The 20,197-nt window shown below is 47.5% G+C and overlaps 2 protein-coding genes across 7 annotated transcripts in view; one reads left to right on the top strand and one right to left on the bottom strand.

The window, feature by feature from the left end:
- Positions 1-20,197, bottom strand: part of LOC141917786 (transportin-1-like) — a 112,275-nt gene that overhangs the window by 56,532 nt on the left and 35,546 nt on the right. For all 6 annotated transcript variants that reach the window (XR_012621453.1, XM_074811300.1, XM_074811304.1 and 3 more), the window contains exon 4: positions 2,056-2,205. Coding sequence is in view for 5 of the 6 variants with exons in the window: in XM_074811300.1 (XP_074667401.1) it covers positions 2,056-2,205 (150 nt within the window). In the remaining variant the exon portion in view is untranslated. The remainder of the gene's footprint in view (positions 1-2,055; positions 2,206-20,197) is intronic.
- LOC141917839 (syncytin-B-like) lies at positions 12,216-13,593 on the top strand. Its single transcript, XM_074811425.1, has 2 exons — positions 12,216-12,354; positions 12,449-13,593. Exons 1-2 carry the CDS (start codon positions 12,216-12,218, stop codon positions 13,591-13,593), a joined length of 1,284 nt encoding a protein of 427 aa, XP_074667526.1.

Genomic DNA, 20,197 nt, shown 5'->3' with positions numbered 1-20,197 from the left:
CTCATCTTCCTCTCAGAATTCCAGAGATCTTATTTGAGGTTGGCTCATTAAATTAATAGTGCTTGAACAGCAAAACCATGTACACATCTCAGTGAGCAGCTCTGACTAGAACATGTCAACTCATATGCTAACAAGGCAGCCTAGCCAGGTAGCAATATATTTATACCTATACTGATCTGGATATCAAGAGACCAGTGAGTACTGGACCAACCTCACTATTAAGACAGAAGCCTACAATGATCCAACATTTAATTACTTGACACAGGAGGATACAAAACACACGCTAAATAGCAACTCTTATTATGTAAGCATACCAGTTCATCAGTTGGTTCGCATCTTCAGAGTTCATATATGCTTGAATAATAAAAAGCAGCTTAAAGCTCAACAATAATTCAGCTACTAATCCACAAATGTTTCCTACTAGGAGAAATCAAAGAATAAACTGCTCAAAAACAAACAGCCTGCACCCCACCCCCTCCCCCAGCTGCCACCACTACCACACCACCTTAAGACAGCAATCCAAACAGAGCTGTAATATGTTTTTATATTCTTTAGTCAGCTTCATTATACTCCACTGACAACTCCTATGAACAAACAAGCACAACTCTTCTACAAGGTGAAATCACAAAAGTACCTGCCACTCAAAGACTTGTTTCTACTGTCATTAAGGAAATGGGGCATTAATAAAATTCACAGTAAAGCAGCTTCAAAGGGATGAGACAGCAGGAAAAAGCAAAGAGATGGACATTTTTCTCTAGTTCAAAGTCCTTAACCCAGATGTCTGGAGAAGGAATCCTATAGAAAAAGCAAATGATTCTAAAAGGAGCAATAACTGGTAGATTATTTTACAACAGAAATCAGCTGATACAAGCTGAATTCCTTTCTGAACTTGTACCCACCTCTTTTTTTTTTTCTACTGTACATAAATATACATTTATTTTGCTTTTTTTCTAGTTTTTGGAGTGGATGAGGAAAATTACTATGAATGTATTACTATGGGGGAAATAATATTCTCAAAAAACAGACAGAAAAGCAACATTACCTAGAAATAAGTAAAAATAATACAAATATGCATGTTATGGAAAAGGTGTACTTAAATACAGTATTTAAGAAATCAGAAATCCATGCAGCAAAAACTTCTAGCTGATGTTCTGATCACAGTTTATCTACTGTTTCCTGACAGAAAGTATTTAAAAAACAAACTTATACTAGTGTCATGCATGGTATAGTGATTTGCTGAAGGGGTGTGCAGAGAGGAAATCAGCTAACAGAAGTGTTTCATTGATGCAGATGGAGTGCCAAAATAGTTCCGAAATCAGACCTTTAGCTTGTTCCTGGGTTTAGGTATAAAAATTGGCACCAAGCTCAATTTTAGTAGATTCAAGTAAACTTATGTTCAGTCACATTTCACGAGATATGAACCAAATCGCTAAATCAGTTATAAAAGAACAGGAAGCAAAAATAAGTGTGACTTTTGTGGGTGCGTATGCTGGTTTACTGAACTTTCTGCCCACACTGACAATGGAAAAGTACAACCAGCACTCGGGTCAGAACATTAACGATGTCTGAAAACAAATAGTTACAAGAAGGCCAGAAGAAAAGAATGTGCTCGTTAAGGAAGAAACTGATAAAGAAGAGACCTTTTGGAATTGCAAAAGCAGGAACTTCTCTACTGGCTGTGTGCAGGTAGCAATGTTTGTGGAAAGTACCGAGGGGAGCTATTTTTAGAAATAAGCATGCACAACAGTATATAAGGGCTTGCTGCTATTTTTAGAAGGCACAAGAGTATATAAGGGCTTGCTTGCTAATAAAAGTTTGAGCTTGACTTCCAATCATATTGATTGTCTGTGGTCTTGTCTGCTGTGGCCTGTACGGGAATTCGTCCCCACAGACTTTCATATATTCACACCAAAAATTAATATCAGCATCAAAACATGGTGTAGCTGTGACAATTACCAGAAGGAAACAGTTTTAGGAGCTTAAGTCTCACTAGTGCAGCTCTTACTTATATCAGTAACATTTTTAGTGTGAAGACAGTAATAAGAGTAAACTTACCTACAGTAGCTCTAATCAAGGGGGAGGAATCACCAATGTTGTTCAGACACTCGCTTTTAATGAAGTCAGTTACCCCATTTGGAAAGCTGTGAAAATGTGCTTTTACATTATTCTTCAAGATGAGACCACTCAAAGAACGTGTCGGTTCATCTGCAACGGAAAATGATTACATTCAAACTTCAATCAGTTCTTAAGATAAAACCAATTTCCAGAACAATGCAACAAGATCAAATCCTATAGTAGGGAATATTAATCTTTATTTCCTTATCTCTCCTTCCAAATACACCTATCAATTCACATAGCAAAGTTTTTGAATTTCAGAATTTATGATTTCTATTTATTCAGAACTGGAATATTAGTATCGCAAATCCTATGTTTTAAAAAAGTTTTGTATAGATATAAGCAAGGAATATATCCAAACTCATGGGATACATGAGACTCATGAAAGAAATGAGTCAACCAAAGACATTCAAACATTCTGATTATACTAACAGGCTTGCTGTAGTACTATGACTGTATGAAATAAATGACAACACAGCTTTCACCATAGTAAGACCTAGAAATGAGGTAGGGACTATGCAGTAAGTGGGCCACCCCCTACTCTCACAAAAATAGTGTTCAGTTTTTCTACAAAATACAGTATTGCACTACCTTCAGATACCAGCTATTCAATTAACCTATTAAATTAATAATTAGAGGGAGAAGAAAAAAGGCTTTAAACAATGTTAACAAGTAAGTGTTATATAGTGTGAATCATAAGAAAAAAGCTACCAGAACTGACCTAAACAGAGTAATAATTTAAGTTTAGGCAACAGTTTGAGTTCTCTTCACTGAGCTCAATCCACTGGATAACTTCAAAGTTTCTTTCAAGACTCTTAAATGAAGAAATAAAAATCTGTCACTTTTCACATGCGGTATGTATGCCATAGAACTACTTAGGAGAAGCATTTTCCTTAAATCTGCATTACAGTATCTATACAGAAGCATGGAAAGGAAGAATTAGCCATCATAAGGGGGGAATGAAGTTTTTAGTGGTCTGATATGACAAAATTAATTATCTCATAACTTGGTTTCCCTTAATATGTTTATGCATCTCAATTACTTTATCCATTGATTACTAAAACTTAGTTGGGCTTAATTTCTTCTTGTAATTCTTAACATATCTGAATTTAAGGGGAAAATAGGACACTATACATGTTATGTAGCATTTCAAACTTAAGGGTACATTAATCTAACGACTTCCGAATTGTAAACCGATCAGATTCACTCCTTGGCAGTTATTTTAGTCTATTTAACGATGACATCGCATGGGATGATAGGGGGGTGTGGGATGGGTAGTAGGGGGGTGTTTTAGTTAAAACAGTTAAAATCAGGATTAATCCTGCTTATGAAAAATACCTTTCTGAAACTGGAAGCTGGTTAATCAACACCTGACCTCATACAATGGTCTTTTTCTTGCTCAGCTTCAAAGATCTTTCAACATCATCACACCAAGAAAGTTCTTAATGGAATGGACTCATGAAAACTGCTGTCCAGATCAAATTTAAATGCCAACACTCATCAGAAAACATTAACATCAAAACCACAAAACCATGTTGGATCCCAGTAATAGTTTATAAAAAGCCATTTCAAATTCTGCTTGCAGAGCTAGATGAATTGTTAGTGTAATTATTACCAGAAAATAAATTACCATCTGTGGTGACTTCTGCTGAAACAAAAACTTGGGGGAAGATGGGGACAGGACCTTCCTCCATGGTAATATTTTATGTCAAAGTAAGGCACTCTGAATGACTAAGTCATCATATGAACAAGATCAAGAGCTGCAGAGACACTGCTCTATCTTAATCTGGTTTTAAAAATCCAAAGCATTTTGGAAATAAACTTAAAAGACCATCCTTAAAGCTAATGACAAAGGCAGTACTCAAGCAGTGTTGTCAATCCCAGCTTGTCCACCTTCAGACTAAAAGTTCATCTTGAGGATTCTGATCCTTGAGTGTGATAGCCTCCCGCCAGGCCATGATCAGTCCACCAAGATAACACTCCAGTAAGACTAAAGACTAGAGTTCCCACATTAGGATTGGGTGAAGAATCAGTCACTACAACACAATCCATCCTTTTGGGATCACAAGGACTTTGTATAACTGCAACAGGATAGATAACTGTGGCTATATGGGCCAGCAGAAAGCGATCAGGAACATCATGCATTTGTCTCAATATATGTTCCCGTTAAGCCTAGGTCCTGCAGAGAGTCCAGCAACACTCATAAAGGACAGGAGAAGAGAAGCCAAACTCAAAACTTGACAAAGTGTGTGCAAACTAACCATGTCCTCTATCTCTTGTCTAAGAATGATAAAAGGTAGATCTGAGAAAGGACATATATATTTTGGCAATAGGGATGGACAGTCTGAATCTTCACTAGACTAAATCCTCTCATCAATACTTCTGTTCTTTTTTCAGCACATAGAGAGAAATTGGGTATGTCATATATTACCTAAAAAGCAGTAAGCTTTGACGCCATTTCTATTCTAGCAATTTTCATATAAAACAGCCATGAACATGAAGGCCATAGTAGGCTAAGTAGAACTCCACATTAGTTCTGACACCATATAAAGACAGCTTCCTTCTTTGCTCTCAGAGGTGTGAAGACCTCATTCAAGGAAAGGATACAGGCATAAACATAGTACGAATAGTCTGCAGAGATTACAAATCTCAATTTAGTTTATCTTTTGAGTTCAATAAAGAAATGTTACCAGGAGGCAACACAGTAGTGTCTGCTGATGCAAGTAGACAGCATAATCTCAGTGTATGCTAATACAACCTTGCATCAACAGAATCACAGAATGGTTTGGATTGGAAGAGACCTTCAAGACCATCTAGTTCCAACCCCCCTGCCATGGGCAGGGACTCCTACTAGACCAGGTTGCTCAAAGCCTCATCTAACCTGGCCTTGAACACTTCCAGGGAGGGGGCAGCCACAGCTTCTCTGGGCAACCTATTCCAGTGCCTCACCACCCTCACAGGGAAGAATTTCTTCCTTGTATCTAATCTAAATCTACCCTCTTTCAGTTTAAAACCGTTACCCCTCATCCTATCACTACACTTCCTGATAAAGAGTCCCTCCCCATCGTTCCTGTAGGCCCCCTTTAAGTACTGGAAGGCTGCTATAAGGTCTCCCTGAAGCCTTCTCTTCTCCAGGCTGAACAACCCCACCTCTCTCAGCCTGTCCTCATGAGGTAGGTGTTCCAGCCCCCCGATCACCTGTGTGGCCTCCTCTGGACTCGCTTGAGCAGGTCCATGTTCTTCTTATGCTGGGGGCCCCAGAGTTGGACACAGTACTCCAGATGGCAAGATCACAATAGACTCATCACACCCAATACTCCCTGACAAATTAAATTTTTAAAGATTGGAGAGTATTCTTGGTGAATGACAACGGCCATCATCTTTTAATCACGTAGCATACACCAGATCTACCTCTCATTCACGAAGTTCAGGTTGCTGTGTGAGATAAAGCAAGGTGTAATTACAGGATAAAAATAACAATAATAAAGTCCCAGGGAACTGACAGAATTGTCATACTGTAGTGGGTTTTTGTGGCAACATCTTTGGTAGCAGGGGGGCTGCAGGGGTGGCTTCTGTGAGAAGATGCCAGAAGCTGCCCCCATGTCCAACAGAGCCAGTGCCAGCCAGCTCCAAGACAGACCCACCACTGGCCAAAGCTGAGCAATAGTGGTAGCACCTCTGTGATAGTGTATTTAGGAAGGGGTAGAAACTGCTGTGCAACAGCAGCTGGGAGAGAGGAGAGAGAATATGTGAGAGAAACAACCCTGCAAACACCAAGGTCAGAGAAGAAAGAGGAGGAGGAGGTGCTCCAGGTGCCAGAGCAGAGATTCATTCCCCTGAAACCCATGGTGCAGTCCATGGTGAGGCAGGCTGGCCCCCTGCAGCCCATGGAGGACCCCACACCAGAGCAGGTGGATGCGCCCTGAAGAAACCTGTGACCTTGTGGAGAGCCTGTGCTGGAGCAGGTTCCTGGCAGGACCTGTGACCCCATGGAGAGAGAAGCCCACGCTGGAGGATGTTTTCTGGCAAGACCTGTGGCCCTGTGGGGGACCCACACTGGAGCGGTCTGTTCCTGAAGGACTGCACCCTGTGGAAAGGACCCACGCTGGAGCAGTTTGTGAAGGACTTTCTCCCATGTGTGGGACCCCGTGCTGGAGCAGGGGAAGAGCGTGAGGAGGAAGGAGCAGCAGAGACAAAGCGTTAGGAGCTGACCACAACACCCATTCGTTGTCCCCATGTGATGCTTGGGGGGAGGAGATAAAGAAGCCAGGAGTTAAGTTAAACCCAGAAAGAAGGGAGGGGTGAGGGGGAAGGTGTTTTTAGATTTGTTCTTATTTCTCATTATCCTGTTCTGGTGTTAACTGGCAATAAATTAATTTCCCCAAGTTGAGTCTGTTTTGTCCATGACAGTAATTGGTGAGTGATATCTCCCTGTACTTATCTCAATCCACAAACCTTTTAATATATTTACTCTCCCCTGTCCAGGTGAGGAGGGGGACTGACAGAGCAGCTTTGGTGGGCACCTGGCAATGAACCAAGGTCAACTCACCACACACATATAAAATAAAGGAAGTGATCTGAGAAGCAGCAGCACCAATGTGTACACACTCCAGAAAATAACTCTTTAACAGAGGAGAGGTGTATAGGTTTCTGAGCTCAGGTCAGGGGATATGTAAAAAAAAAAAAAAACCCAAAAAACACAAAAAACCCAAACAAAACCAAAATAAAACCCAAAAAAACCTAAGGCAGGGCAGTGATACAGAGAAATGACCCCTTTCCTTGCAAATTATTTACTTATAGCAACATATGATGATTTCTGAACATTGCCTAAGCATCCTGCGTGCCCAGACTGTTTTGTGGATTCAGTGTAGCTTACCAGATAGTTTGGGGATTGGCTATGATAAGAAAGTAGCAGATAGCCCTGGGGTATTGATACAGAGAAATGGTTACTTGTTTTAAGACTTATTTACTTATAAAAAACCGCTTAGCAACTTATTTCCTTACTTATAGCAAGTTAGAGTATTACTTATAGTATTTTTGAATATTGCTAAGAATCCTGCTTGCCCAGACTGTTCTGTGGAATTTTACCAAGGACTACTGTGTCCATCAAAACAAAGCAGTTTACTGTGAAAATCTACCAAGAACTGCAGTGTTCAGCAAAATATCATGGTTTTGTCCTTGAGGAACAGATGTGCTCTAACTAGTTGGGCCTCAGTAATGAGTAAAGATAGCCATATACGGATGGTAGAAGTTTCATTGGTTCTCTTAGATAAGATAGAATGAGTAAACCGGCTGAAAAACATTTTTGTTGTTCAAGAAATTGGCTAAGAGAATCTGCGCATGCTCCGGGGAAAAGTACAAGGTGAGAAAGACTACGAGCCTTCCTCCCAAAGCCCCCCAAAGATGCCCCCCAGGAGGCAATGCGCAGGTGCAAAGAGAACATAAACTGCTGACACCAGCCTCTAGAACTAACCCAGCCTCACTCATGCATATGTATGTTTGTGTTATGTAATCCAATGAATATGTATATCCACACTCGATAAGTTTTTGGTAAGATGTGCGGTGGGTGTGCAAGCTTTGTGGAGAAATCCCCTTGCACCCCGGTGCTGGAGTAAACATACCTGCTTTATAACTCTATTTGAGTTGTAGAATTTGTTTCCACAAGTCAGTTGGCACCCCAGATGGGACCCTCTCTGTCCGGCTGCAGGACCGGCTGAGAGGGGGACGCTCCAGGCACACCCTGAGGCTTCTTTCTAGGAGAGCCTCCCTCGCTCTCCCGATCTTGGCAGGGGCAGAGAAGGACCATCTATCAGTGGTGGATCAGGTATGTTGGAGAAGGGGGAGACCTTTAAGTTGTAAGGAGACGTCCTACGCGAAGTAAAGAGCATCTGTACTCGTCCCGTCCCTGGGGTTGGGGTGCGAGTCCCCAAGTAGAGTGGTAGTGGGCCCGTGGGTGACAGAGTGGTTTCGACACTCTGACCACATTGGTATCCTGGGTCAACCTGGGTACTCCTAGTACGGGGGTACGGGAGTGGTGGGGCATTGCCATGTTACCATCAAATGTAAAATCTGGTACCGTTTATAATAATTTAGTCGATATCGATCAGGTGTAGGTTTGTGGTAAATGATAAATGGCAAACAGCTCATGGTATATGATTTATGCTTTTGGCTTTGATTTACGACTTTTATGATTTAGCAATTGTTGTAATTGGTGTTTTGATGTTTGTAGAATTTGTCATTTTATGTTGTGTGAGTAATAAGTGTAAGGGCCCCTTTGTGTGGGTGTGTGACTGTTCTGCGGGTGTGAGGCGCAGCCCAGCTGCAGCTGCGGAGTGCGGAGTTCTCTGACCCGCAGTTCCGTTATCCCATGAGGGAAGCGGCCGGAGAGGAACGAAGCGCAGGGCAGACTCTGTACCAGTGGGGGGGTAGTGCAGGACGAGTGAACATTCCTTAGTACAGAGCACCCTAGTGCCCGCCCACTGGGTCATCGGTGCTGCCTGTTTGTTCGGGCTCAGTGTTTGAAGTGTCATAGGTGAGATATCTCCTCTAGCAGGAGGCAGTAATTCTGTGTTAATTGTTGTCTTGAATTTAGGTGCATACTCTGTGGGGAGAGTGCACCTTTGTACCATCTGCCTGAGGGGATATTGTCAGCTTAATCAGGTAGCGTTTTAAGGTAAAGTAGACGAGATGGGAAGCGGCCAGAGTGGGGGCATAATCAAAAAGAGTCCCCTAGGCTGTATTTTAAAACTCTGGAAGAAGACAGGGGGACCTCCAGGTGCAAGTGTGAATAAAAAGACACTAATAACATATTGCAATCAGTGGTGGCCCCTATATAAATTGGATGAGGGGAAAAATGACCCCTTAATGAGTCCTTGAATTATAGCACCCTGTTACAAGTGATGCTGTTTTAAGGAGGGATGAAGTCTCCTATGCCGACATGTTTTTCACCCTCCGAGACCATCCTGAATCTCAAACAGACTGTGGCCTGGCACCCCCATGAGATCCACTAGTGCTGGCACTGGAAAAAGAATAAGAAGGAAGGGAAAGGGAAAGGGGCCGAAATAAAGGATTTACCAGAGTACTATAAACCACCGGTAGGAAGCCGGCAGGAGGAGAGCAAAAGTTTGGAGGAACCAGAGCCAGGCTCCCCGTATCGGAGACAGGGACGGGAGAAGCGAGCGGTGGTGCCGGCTGCTCTGAGGGAGGCCGTAGGGCCGGATGGGGGGGGGGTGGGGTGGGGCTGTCAGAATAAAAGTCCCGTTCACTTCCTTTGATCTTGCAACTCGGAAAAGTGCAGCGAAGGGGTATCGAAGTGACTCTGTTGGGGTGACCAAGCATTTTCAGTTTCTAATACAACACCCACGCTGGGACCCCAACAGAGGAGCCCATATGAGATTGCTAAATGCATATAGAGATTGGATTGTAAGGGGCATGGAGCGGGCTGTACCGAAAGCAATTAACTGTGCGGCCCTATACACCGTTTGACAGGGACCTAAAGATACGTCATCAGAATTCCTGGAGAAGCTCCGGGATACCGTGAGGCGACACACACCCTTAGATCCAGGATCAGAGGTGGGAATACAACATTGTCATTATTTATAGGGCAATCAGCACGTGACATTCGAAAGAAGTTGCAGAAGCTGAAAGTGCCAGAGAGTAGGAATTTGGAGACCTTGTTGGACATAGCATGGAGAGTATACAGCAATAGGGAGGAGATGATCTGCATCCTGTTGTAGCAAACCCATATACACTGTTGATCAGACTAGTACCTGAATTGGCTCCGTTTACCGTACTGGACCTAAAAGACGCCTTCTTTTGCTTGCCTTTGAACTCCGAAAGTCAGTTATTGTTTGCATTTGAAAGAGAAAACACGGACTCCAGAAGGAAGATACAATTAACAGGGACTGTGCTACCCCAGGGGTTTAAAAATAGCCCCACTCTTTTTGGAAACCAACTAGCTAAAGACCTGGAGCAATGGGAGCGACCGCATGGAATCAGGGAAATTCTGCAGTATGTAGAGGATTTATTAATAGCTACAGAGACTAAAGAAATGTGCATAACATGGACTATTAGTTTATTAAATTTTTGGGACTTAATGGCTATCGAGTCTCTCCACAGAAAGCTCCAGTATCTCAGCAGCAAGTAACCTACCTTGGATACGAGGTCACGGCTGGTCAATGGACCCTAGAACTGCAAGGAAGGAGGCCATCTGTCAGACCCCTCAGCCACAGACAGCTAAAGAGCTCCGCACGTTCCTAGGAATGACCGGATGGTGTCGCCTGTGGATATATAACTACGGACTCATGATAAAACCCCTTTATGAACTATTAAAATCAAATCTGAAAACCCTCACTTGGAATGGAGAGGCGGACAGAGCATTCCATCAGCTGAAAAGGAAGCTGATGGATGCCCCTGCTTTGGGTTTACCAGACATCACTAAGCCTTTCTGGTTATTCTCCCACGAGAAACAGGGAATAGCCCTAGGGGTCCTGGCCCAAAATTTGGGACCAGATGGAAGGGCAGTGGCATACTTCTCTAAACAACGCGATGAAGTAAGCAAAGGATGGCCTAATTGCCTGAGGGCAGTAGCAGCAGTAGTTTTAAATATCCAGGAAGCACACAAACTCACATTGGGTCATAAAATCACAGTACTAGTGTCCCACACAGTGTCTGCAGTACTAAACATGAAAGGAGGACACTGGCTTTCACCTCAAAGGTACCTGAAATACCAAGCCCTCCTAGTGGAACAGGATGATATAGAAATAGAGGTTACTAATATTGTCAACTCAGCTTCTTTTCTCAGTGGAACCACAGGAGAACGAGTGACACACGACTGCCTGGAAACGATTGAAGCAGTCTATTCCAGCCAGCCAGACCTCAAGGAGGAACCATTAGAGGAAGCTGATGAATCCTGGCATAAATATGGGAGCAGTTTTGTCCGACAAGGTATCCGCAAGGCAGGATACACGGTAACCACCGAAGATCAGGTAATAGAATCTAAAGCTCTTCCTCCAAATACCTCAGCACAAAAGGCAGAAATAATAGCTCCAACATGGGAACTGGAGATGGCCAAGGGCATGAAAAACAATATATGGACGGACTCTAAATACGCTTTCAAAGTGGTCCATGCTCATGGGGCAGTGTGGAAAGAAAGAGGACTCCTGTCTGCACATGGAAAACATATAAAGCATGCCAAAGAAATCCTCAAACTCCTGGAAGCGGTGCAACTACCTGAAAAGGTGGCTATAATGCATTGCAAGGCTCACCAAAGAGGAAGTTCCACCCATGAACTTGGCAATGATGGCAGATCATGAGGCCAAAAGAGTGGCTGAGGAAGGTAAAGTAGAAGTGCAGTCTTTGGTTCCAGATGGTAAAAAACAAGTTGATTTTTCTGAACTCCCAAGAAAAGGGGGGTTTCAGTACCTTTTGGTCTTGACAGATACCTTTTCCAGGTGGCCAGAAGCATTCCCTTGCCGAACTAATAAAGCCAGAGAAGTAACTAAGGTATTGTTACAAGAAATAATACCAAGGTTTGGGGTTCCAGCAACAATATCCTCAGTTCAGGGATCACATTTTGTGGCAAAAATTGTCTAGCAGGTTAGTAAACTTTTAGGAATAGACTGGCGATTACATAATTACATACCCCGTATAATCCACAAGCCAGTGGTCAAGTAGAAAAAAATGAATCATTTAATCAAACAACAAATAGTAAAACTAGGCCAGGAAGCTGGATTGTCCTGGCCCCAAGCATTGCCCTTAGGCCTTCGAAGAATCAGAACCAAACCCAGAATTAAGGAGGGATTAAGTCCTTTTGAAATAGTATATGGGAGACCATATATGATACAAGCAGGAATATCAACCCAGGTTGGAGATGAAATACTAACAGATTATGTTATAAGTCTACAAAAGCAACTGCGAGAAATAGAGAAATTAGTCCTGGGGACCAGGGCTCGAGGTCTGGACAGGCCTGTACCCAACACTGAACCTGGTGATTATGTATATATCAGATCTTTTTCAGATTCACCTCTGGAACCAAAGTGGGAGGGTCCATTTCAGGTGTTAACGTCCCATACAGCAATCAAGATTAAAAAACGATCATCATGGATACATCACACTCAAGTCAAAGGAGCCCTGAAACAGCAATGGGAATCAAAATCAACTGGACCCCTAAGACTCCGAATCCAACAAAAGGATGGACACTGATTATCAACACGATTGGACTATGGGTAGGGATCGTAGGTAAATTTAGAGATTTCACTCCTTGGAATTCCAGTGTCTTATAACAAATGGAGTTGGCCCCACGATAGCTTAAATAACTCCACTCTGCCCACAGAGGATAACATAATCTGGAACGTGGGTACTAGTTGTGGCCCTGGCCAACAGGAGAGCCAATTACCCTCAGGAGAAACCATATGTTGGGGTTCCCAGAGCCCACTGCCTCCTAAGGAATCAGTCCCCAATCATTCTTGTGGGAGCAAAAATGGCTATCCACTTAAATCTGATTTGCAAATATTAGAAAAGCCAATCATCATCAGACAAAATAACAAGACTGCCCTGAAGTTTGGAAGATTTCCTTTAGAAAAAATAACCAAATGTGAAATAAGAGAAACTCTCCATGCCACCCTTAACAGCACTTGTCCACCAGCTATACTGAAAGGACTATGGTTCAACTATTCTTATGACTGTATCCCTAATGGTCACCGGTGGTTGTGTGGGGATGGAAGGGCAAGGAAATCTCTGCCTAAATATTGGGATTGGGATTGCACCCTGGGATATGTGATTCCCCAGGACAAAATATATAACCACTTACATCCCCCACCTGGATTTATATGGACCCCTTGGTGGAAGGTGTGTAGGGCTCTAGAAAACCCTCTTATAAAAAGACCGACAGCTTATCATAGTTTTGTAAGATGGCTCTTTCCTCAATTAGGAGTCAGTGAACCAGAAAAGGCCATAGTAAATATTTCGGCCACAATGGAAAAAATAGTAAATTCCACTGTAGACGCCATCCAGGGGCTACAAGTAGAAATTTCCTCACTTAGTAAAGTAGTCTTACAAAATCATATGGTTTTAGATTTAATAACAGCTAAAGAGGGAAGAGTATGTTTGATAATAAATCAAAGCTGCTTCTCATATATTAGTCAAGATAAAAGAATTGAAACAGATATGACCCAAATATGGCAGCAGTCAAAAATACTACACCAAATAACTCAGGAGAATACATCATTCGGATTTACAAACCTATGGGAGAAACTCACATCTTGGCTACCAGACCTAACATGGTTAAAACAGCTCTTTATAGCCTGTGTCTTCATAATTATTCTAGGAATATGGATATGTTGCATGCTACAGTGGTTTATGTGGATATGCAAGTATACTAGCAACCATTATGGGGATTGGAAAAGACATCAGCTACGCCAAAAGGTGGAGAGTGGTGCATACCTTGCCAAAACCCTTAAAGGGAATGGCATGATATAGCAAAAGAATTTGCAAATGTGAAAGAAAAGGGGGGAATTGATACAGAGAAGTGACCATTTCCATGCAAATTATTTACTTATAGCAACATATGATGATTTCTGAACGTTGCCTAAGCATTCTGCGTGCCCAGTATGTTTTGTGGATTCAGTGTAGCTTACCAGATAGTTTGGGGATTGGCTATAAGAAAGTAGCAGGTAGCCCTGGGGTATGAATTAATAGGATAACGCACCGACCCAAAGCCCTCAACGGGCACCGACCCAAAGCCCTCAACGGGCACCGACCCAAAGCCCTCAACGGGCACCGACCCAAAGCCCTCAACGGGCACCGACCCAAAGCCCTCAACGGGCACCGACCCAAAGCCCTCAACGGGCACCGACCCAAAGCCCTCAACGGGCACCGACCCAAAGCCCTCAACGGGCACCGACCCAAAGCCCTCAACGGGCACCGACCCAAAGCCCTCAACGGGCACCGACCCAAAGCCCTCAACGGGCACCGACCCAAAGCCCTCAACGGGCACCGACCCAAAGCCCTCAACGGGCACCGACCCAAAGCCCTCAACGGGCACCGACCCAAAGCCCTCAACGGGCACCGACCCAAAGCCCTCAACGGGCACCGACCCAAAGCCCTCAACGGGCACCGACCCAAAGCCCTCAACGGGCACCGACCCAAAGCCCTCAACGGGCACCGACCCAAAGCCCTCAACGGGCACCGACCCAAAGCCCTCAACGGGCACCGACCCAAAGCCCTCAACGGGCACCGACCCAAAGCCCTCAACGGGCACCGACCCAAAGCCCTCAACGGGCACCGACCCAAAGCCCTCAACGGGCACCGACCCAAAGCCCTCAACGGGCACCGACCCAAAGCCCTCAACGGGCACCGACCCAAAGCCCTCAACGGGCACCGACCCAAAGCCCTCAACGGGCACCGACCCAAAGCCCTCAACGGGCACCGACCCAAAGCCCTCAACGGGCACCGACCCAAAGCCCTCAACGGGCACCGACCCAAAGCCCTCAACGGGCACCGACCCAAAGCCCTCAACGGGCACCGACCCAAAGCCCTCAACGGGCACCGACCCAAAGCCCTCAACGGGCACCGACCCAAAGCCCTCAACGGGCACCGACCCAAAGCCCTCAACGGGCACCGACCCAAAGCCCTCAACGGGCACCGACCCAAAGCCCTCAACGGGCACCGACCCAAAGCCCTCAACGGGCACCGACCCAAAGCCCTCAACGGGCACCGACCCAAAGCCCTCAACGGGCACCGACCCAAAGCCCTCAACGGGCACCGACCCAAAGCCCTCAACGGGCACCGACCCAAAGCCCTCAACGGGCACCGACCCAAAGCCCTCAACGGGCACCGACCCAAAGCCCTCAACGGGCACCGACCCAAAGCCCTCAACGGGCACCGACCCAAAGCCCTCAACGGGCACCGACCCAAAGCCCTCAACGGGCACCGACCCAAAGCCCTCAACGGGCACCGACCCAAAGCCCTCAACGGGCACCGACCCAAAGCCCTCAACGGGCACCGACCCAAAGCCCTCAACGGGCACCGACCCAAAGCCCTCAACGGGCACCGACCCAAAGCCCTCAACGGGCACCGACCCAAAGCCCTCAACGGGCACCGACCCAAAGCCCTCAACGGGCACCGACCCAAAGCCCTCAACGGGCACCGACCCAAAGCCCTCAACGGGCACCGACCCAAAGCCCTCAACGGGCACCGACCCAAAGCCCTCAACGGGCACCGACCCAAAGCCCTCAACGGGCACCGACCCAAAGCCCTCAACGGGCACCGACCCAAAGCCCTCAACGGGCACCGACCCAAAGCCCTCAACGGGCACCGACCCAAAGCCCTCAACGGGCACCGACCCAAAGCCCTCAACGGGCACCGACCCAAAGCCCTCAACGGGCACCGACCCAAAGCCCTCAACGGGCACCGACCCAAAGCCCTCAACGGGCACCGACCCAAAGCCCTCAACGGGCACCGACCCAAAGCCCTCAACGGGCACCGACCCAAAGCCCTCAACGGGCACCGACCCAAAGCCCTCAACGGGCACCGACCCAAAGCCCTCAACGGGCACCGACCCAAAGCCCTCAACGGGCACCGACCCAAAGCCCTCAACGGGCACCGACCCAAAGCCCTCAACGGGCACCGACCCAAAGCCCTCAACGGGCACCGACCCAAAGCCCTCAACGGGCACCGACCCAAAGCCCTCAACGGGCACCGACCCAAAGCCCTCAACGGGCACCGACCCAAAGCCCTCAACGGGCACCGACCCAAAGCCCTCAACGGGCACCGACCCAAAGCCCTCAACGGGCACCGACCCAAAGCCCTCAACGGGCACCGACCCAAAGCCCTCAACGGGCACCGACCCAAAGCCCTCAACGGGCACCGACCCAAAGCCCTCAACGGGCACCGACCCAAAGCCCTCAACGGGCACCGACCCAAAGCCCTCAACGGGCACCGACCCAAAGCCCTCAACGGGCACCGACCCAAAGCCCTCAACGGGCACCGACCCAAAGCCCTCAACGGGCACCGACCCAAAGCCCTCAACGGGCACCGACCCAAAGCCCTCAACGGGCACCGACCCAAAGCCCTCAACGGGCACCGACCCAAAGCCCTCAACGGGCACCGACCCAAAGCCCTCAACGGGCACCGACCCAAAGCCCTCAACGGGCACCGACCCAAAGCCCTCAACGGGCACCGACCCAAAGCCCTCAACGGGCACCGACCCAAAGCCCTCAACGGGCACCGACCCAAAGCCCTCAACGGGCACCGACCCAAAGCCCTCAACGGGCACCGACCCAAAGCCCTCAACGGGCACCGACCCAAAGCCCTCAACGGGCACCGACCCAAAGCCCTCAACGGGCACCGACCCAAAGCCCTCAACGGGCACCGACCCAAAGCCCTCAACGGGCACCGACCCAAAGCCCTCAACGGGCACCGACCCAAAGCCCTCAACGGGCACCGACCCAAAGCCCTCAACGGGCACCGACCCAAAGCCCTCAACGGGCACCGACCCAAAGCCCTCAACGGGCACCGACCCAAAGCCCTCAACGGGCACCGACCCAAAGCCCTCAACGGGCACCGACCCAAAGCCCTCAACGGGCACCGACCCAAAGCCCTCAACGGGCACCGACCCAAAGCCCTCAACGGGCACCGACCCAAAGCCCTCAACGGGCACCGACCCAAAGCCCTCAACGGGCACCGACCCAAAGCCCTCAACGGGCACCGACCCAAAGCCCTCAACGGGCACCGACCCAAAGCCCTCAACGGGCACCGACCCAAAGCCCTCAACGGGCACCGACCCAAAGCCCTCAACGGGCACCGACCCAAAGCCCTCAACGGGCACCGACCCAAAGCCCTCAACGGGCACCGACCCAAAGCCCTCAACGGGCACCGACCCAAAGCCCTCAACGGGCACCGACCCAAAGCCCTCAACGGGCACCGACCCAAAGCCCTCAACGGGCACCGACCCAAAGCCCTCAACGGGCACCGACCCAAAGCCCTCAACGGGCACCGACCCAAAGCCCTCAACGGGCACCGACCCAAAGCCCTCAACGGGCACCGACCCAAAGCCCTCAACGGGCACCGACCCAAAGCCCTCAACGGGCACCGACCCAAAGCCCTCAACGGGCACCGACCCAAAGCCCTCAACGGGCACCGACCCAAAGCCCTCAACGGGCACCGACCCAAAGCCCTCAACGGGCACCGACCCAAAGCCCTCAACGGGCACCGACCCAAAGCCCTCAACGGGCACCGACCCAAAGCCCTCAACGGGCACCGACCCAAAGCCCTCAACGGGCACCGACCCAAAGCCCTCAACGGGCACCGACCCAAAGCCCTCAACGGGCACCGACCCAAAGCCCTCAACGGGCACCGACCCAAAGCCCTCAACGGGCACCGACCCAAAGCCCTCAACGGGCACCGACCCAAAGCCCTCAACGGGCACCGACCCAAAGCCCTCAACGGGCACCGACCCAAAGCCCTCAACGGGCACCGACCCAAAGCCCTCAACGGGCACCGACCCAAAGCCCTCAACGGGCACCGACCCAAAGCCCTCAACGGGCACCGACCCAAAGCCCTCAACGGGCACCGACCCAAAGCCCTCAACGGGCACCGACCCAAAGCCCTCAACGGGCACCGACCCAAAGCCCTCAACGGGCACCGACCCAAAGCCCTCAACGGGCACCGACCCAAAGCCCTCAACGGGCACCGACCCAAAGCCCTCAACGGGCACCGACCCAAAGCCCTCAACGGGCACCGACCCAAAGCCCTCAACGGGCACCGACCCAAAGCCCTCAACGGGCACCGACCCAAAGCCCTCAACGGGCACCGACCCAAAGCCCTCAACGGGCACCGACCCAAAGCCCTCAACGGGCACCGACCCAAAGCCCTCAAACTTAAACTTGAACAAAAGGACTCCGAGATGCTATCTAGGGAGGATGATCTCGCTGATTTAGGAAGAAGATACCTGGACTTTGCTTCACAGCGCATGCCCTGGAAAGAGCGGACACCGTGAAGACAGCCACATACTTCTCCCTTGACCACCAAAGACCCTCACCCTATTTCTACTACACACCCTCAGACTATGCAAATGAGTTCTGAGAAATAATTATAATAATCACGCCTATTCCCCAAACTAATTGTAATCACCCGGCCTTTCCTAATGAATATGTATGCTTTGGTGTAATAAATATTTGGCTACTTGCCAGAGACTGTGTGCAAGCGTTGTGGAGAAATCCCCTTGCACCCCGGCTGGAATAAACATACCCACTTTATAACTCTATTCGAGTTGTAGAGTTTGTTTCCACGCATTATCAGTGGGGGGGGTTAGTTTTCACAAGCAGCTGTGAGGGGGCACAGCCAGGCCAAGTGACTTGAACCAGCCAACGGACTGTTCTTCACCATGCTGATGTCATGCCCAGTATGTAACTGGGGGGGGGGGGGGGCGGGGGCGCGGGGGGGGAAGATATCACAGCTTGGAAAGGGCCATGGGGTACCTGGGTGAGCAATTGCCTTGTGTGTCACTCACTTCATATATTCATTTTATTAGCATTATTGTCATCATTTTCTTCTCGTGTTGTTCTATTAAACTGACCTTATCTCAACCAACAAGGTTTTACTCTCCCCCCCCCCCTTCTCCTTCCCCATTCCACTGGTGGGGAGGGAACGACGACGACAGGACAGGAAGGAGCGAGCAAGCAGCCTCGTGGTGCTTTGTTGCCAGCTGGGCCTAAACCACAACACTGCCACTACACCATCTGTCAGGTTTTATGCCTGCCAAACCAAGAAGGAACAGCTACACTGACAGAGCATCTAAATGATAGTTTTCATTTACAAACAAATGAGTAAAAACAAACTTATTTCATTCAGATATTTTTCAGTTAATCTGAATTCCATCTTGCCCAACTAAGGAAGATCTCCAAGCACCATACCTCCCAGGAAGTACCTTCTAGTGACCTATACCTCAATCTTTAACAGTTTGGGATCATATTTTATCCCATCAGCTTGCCTACTGTCTGACTTTCAGGACTGCATACTCTTTTCTCAGTATTTGTTATATTCTGTGATATTTTTAACATTAGGGTTTGTCTTTAGAAATGCACTGTAGTTTAAAAAAAAAAAATAGAGGAAGTGCTTAAAGCTAAGGCATGCATACGCCATAGCTGCGAGCCAGGCCATATATTTCCGCTGATGAAATCATAAAATGGCAACACCTGTTTCCAGGAAGACACAAGCTTAACAAGTTTTCACAGCTTAACAAGGCCCACAGAAGTTTTAAAACAGAAAAACCACCACATACATGTGTAGGAGTACCACAACAGACCTAAATCCAGCAAATCATAAGCATTCAGACACACGAACCTGGCAAAGCTAATGCTGGAGGAAAAAAAGTTATGCTTTTTGCAACTGAAAAGTAATACATCCAGTGCTAAAACAAAGCAAATCCCTAACCTACACAAGATATCCAAGATATCTTAGAGGCAGGCCTCAGTGAAACAGCTAGCTTTGCAAGCAAAATTATTTGTTTTCAAATAAAAGTTTGCTTGCAAAGTTATTTGTCTTTGGCCTGAGTCTTACACCTCTGCAGGCGACTGGCTACAACCTCCACTGCAGTAAAATAAAGAGTATTTAGCACAGATTTTAATTAGCCATTACAGAATTCCCACATTCAGGAGCTGTCACCAAAATGGTTCTTTAAGCACAGTTTTCTCAGCAGCTGTTACAGCAGTCACAAAAAACTGAATCACAGGTTAGTCACCTGCTATCAAATCAAGTCCTCTCTCATGCACTAGCTATTAAACCACCTTAAATTACATTGAATAAGCTGTCAGTGATGTTGGAAGCTTATTTCCATGGCTCCTTCTGCTGAGACAGTATGGCCATAGCAAAAGTGTAAACTTCCAACAGTACAAATACCTCTACTTTGGTCTGCGGTGTAAAGCACACTAGCTCTTTCCCCTAGCCAACAACCTTGGCAAGGCTGTAGGACAGGCTGACAACAGAACCCTCTCCAGGAGGGGAGAGGAAAGAATACTTTCCCAGTTATACTGAATACTGTTATCTACCTGATTCCATCACATTTTCTGCTGCTGGTCCAAAA

Source organism: Strix aluco, chromosome W (assembly GCF_031877795.1).
Source record: "Strix aluco isolate bStrAlu1 chromosome W, bStrAlu1.hap1, whole genome shotgun sequence".
Taxonomy (NCBI): Eukaryota; Metazoa; Chordata; class Aves; order Strigiformes; family Strigidae; genus Strix; species Strix aluco.
This window is presented reverse-complemented; position numbering and strand designations above follow the sequence as displayed.

Coding starts and splice junctions, on each gene's coding strand:
- LOC141917839 (XM_074811425.1), top strand. CDS start 12,216: ATGGATACATCACACTCAAGTCAAAGGAGCCCTGAAACAGCAATGGGA. Junction 12,355..12,448: donor ACTATGGGTAGGGATCGTAG/GTAAATTTAGAG, acceptor CTCTGCCCACAG/AGGATAACATAATCTGGAAC.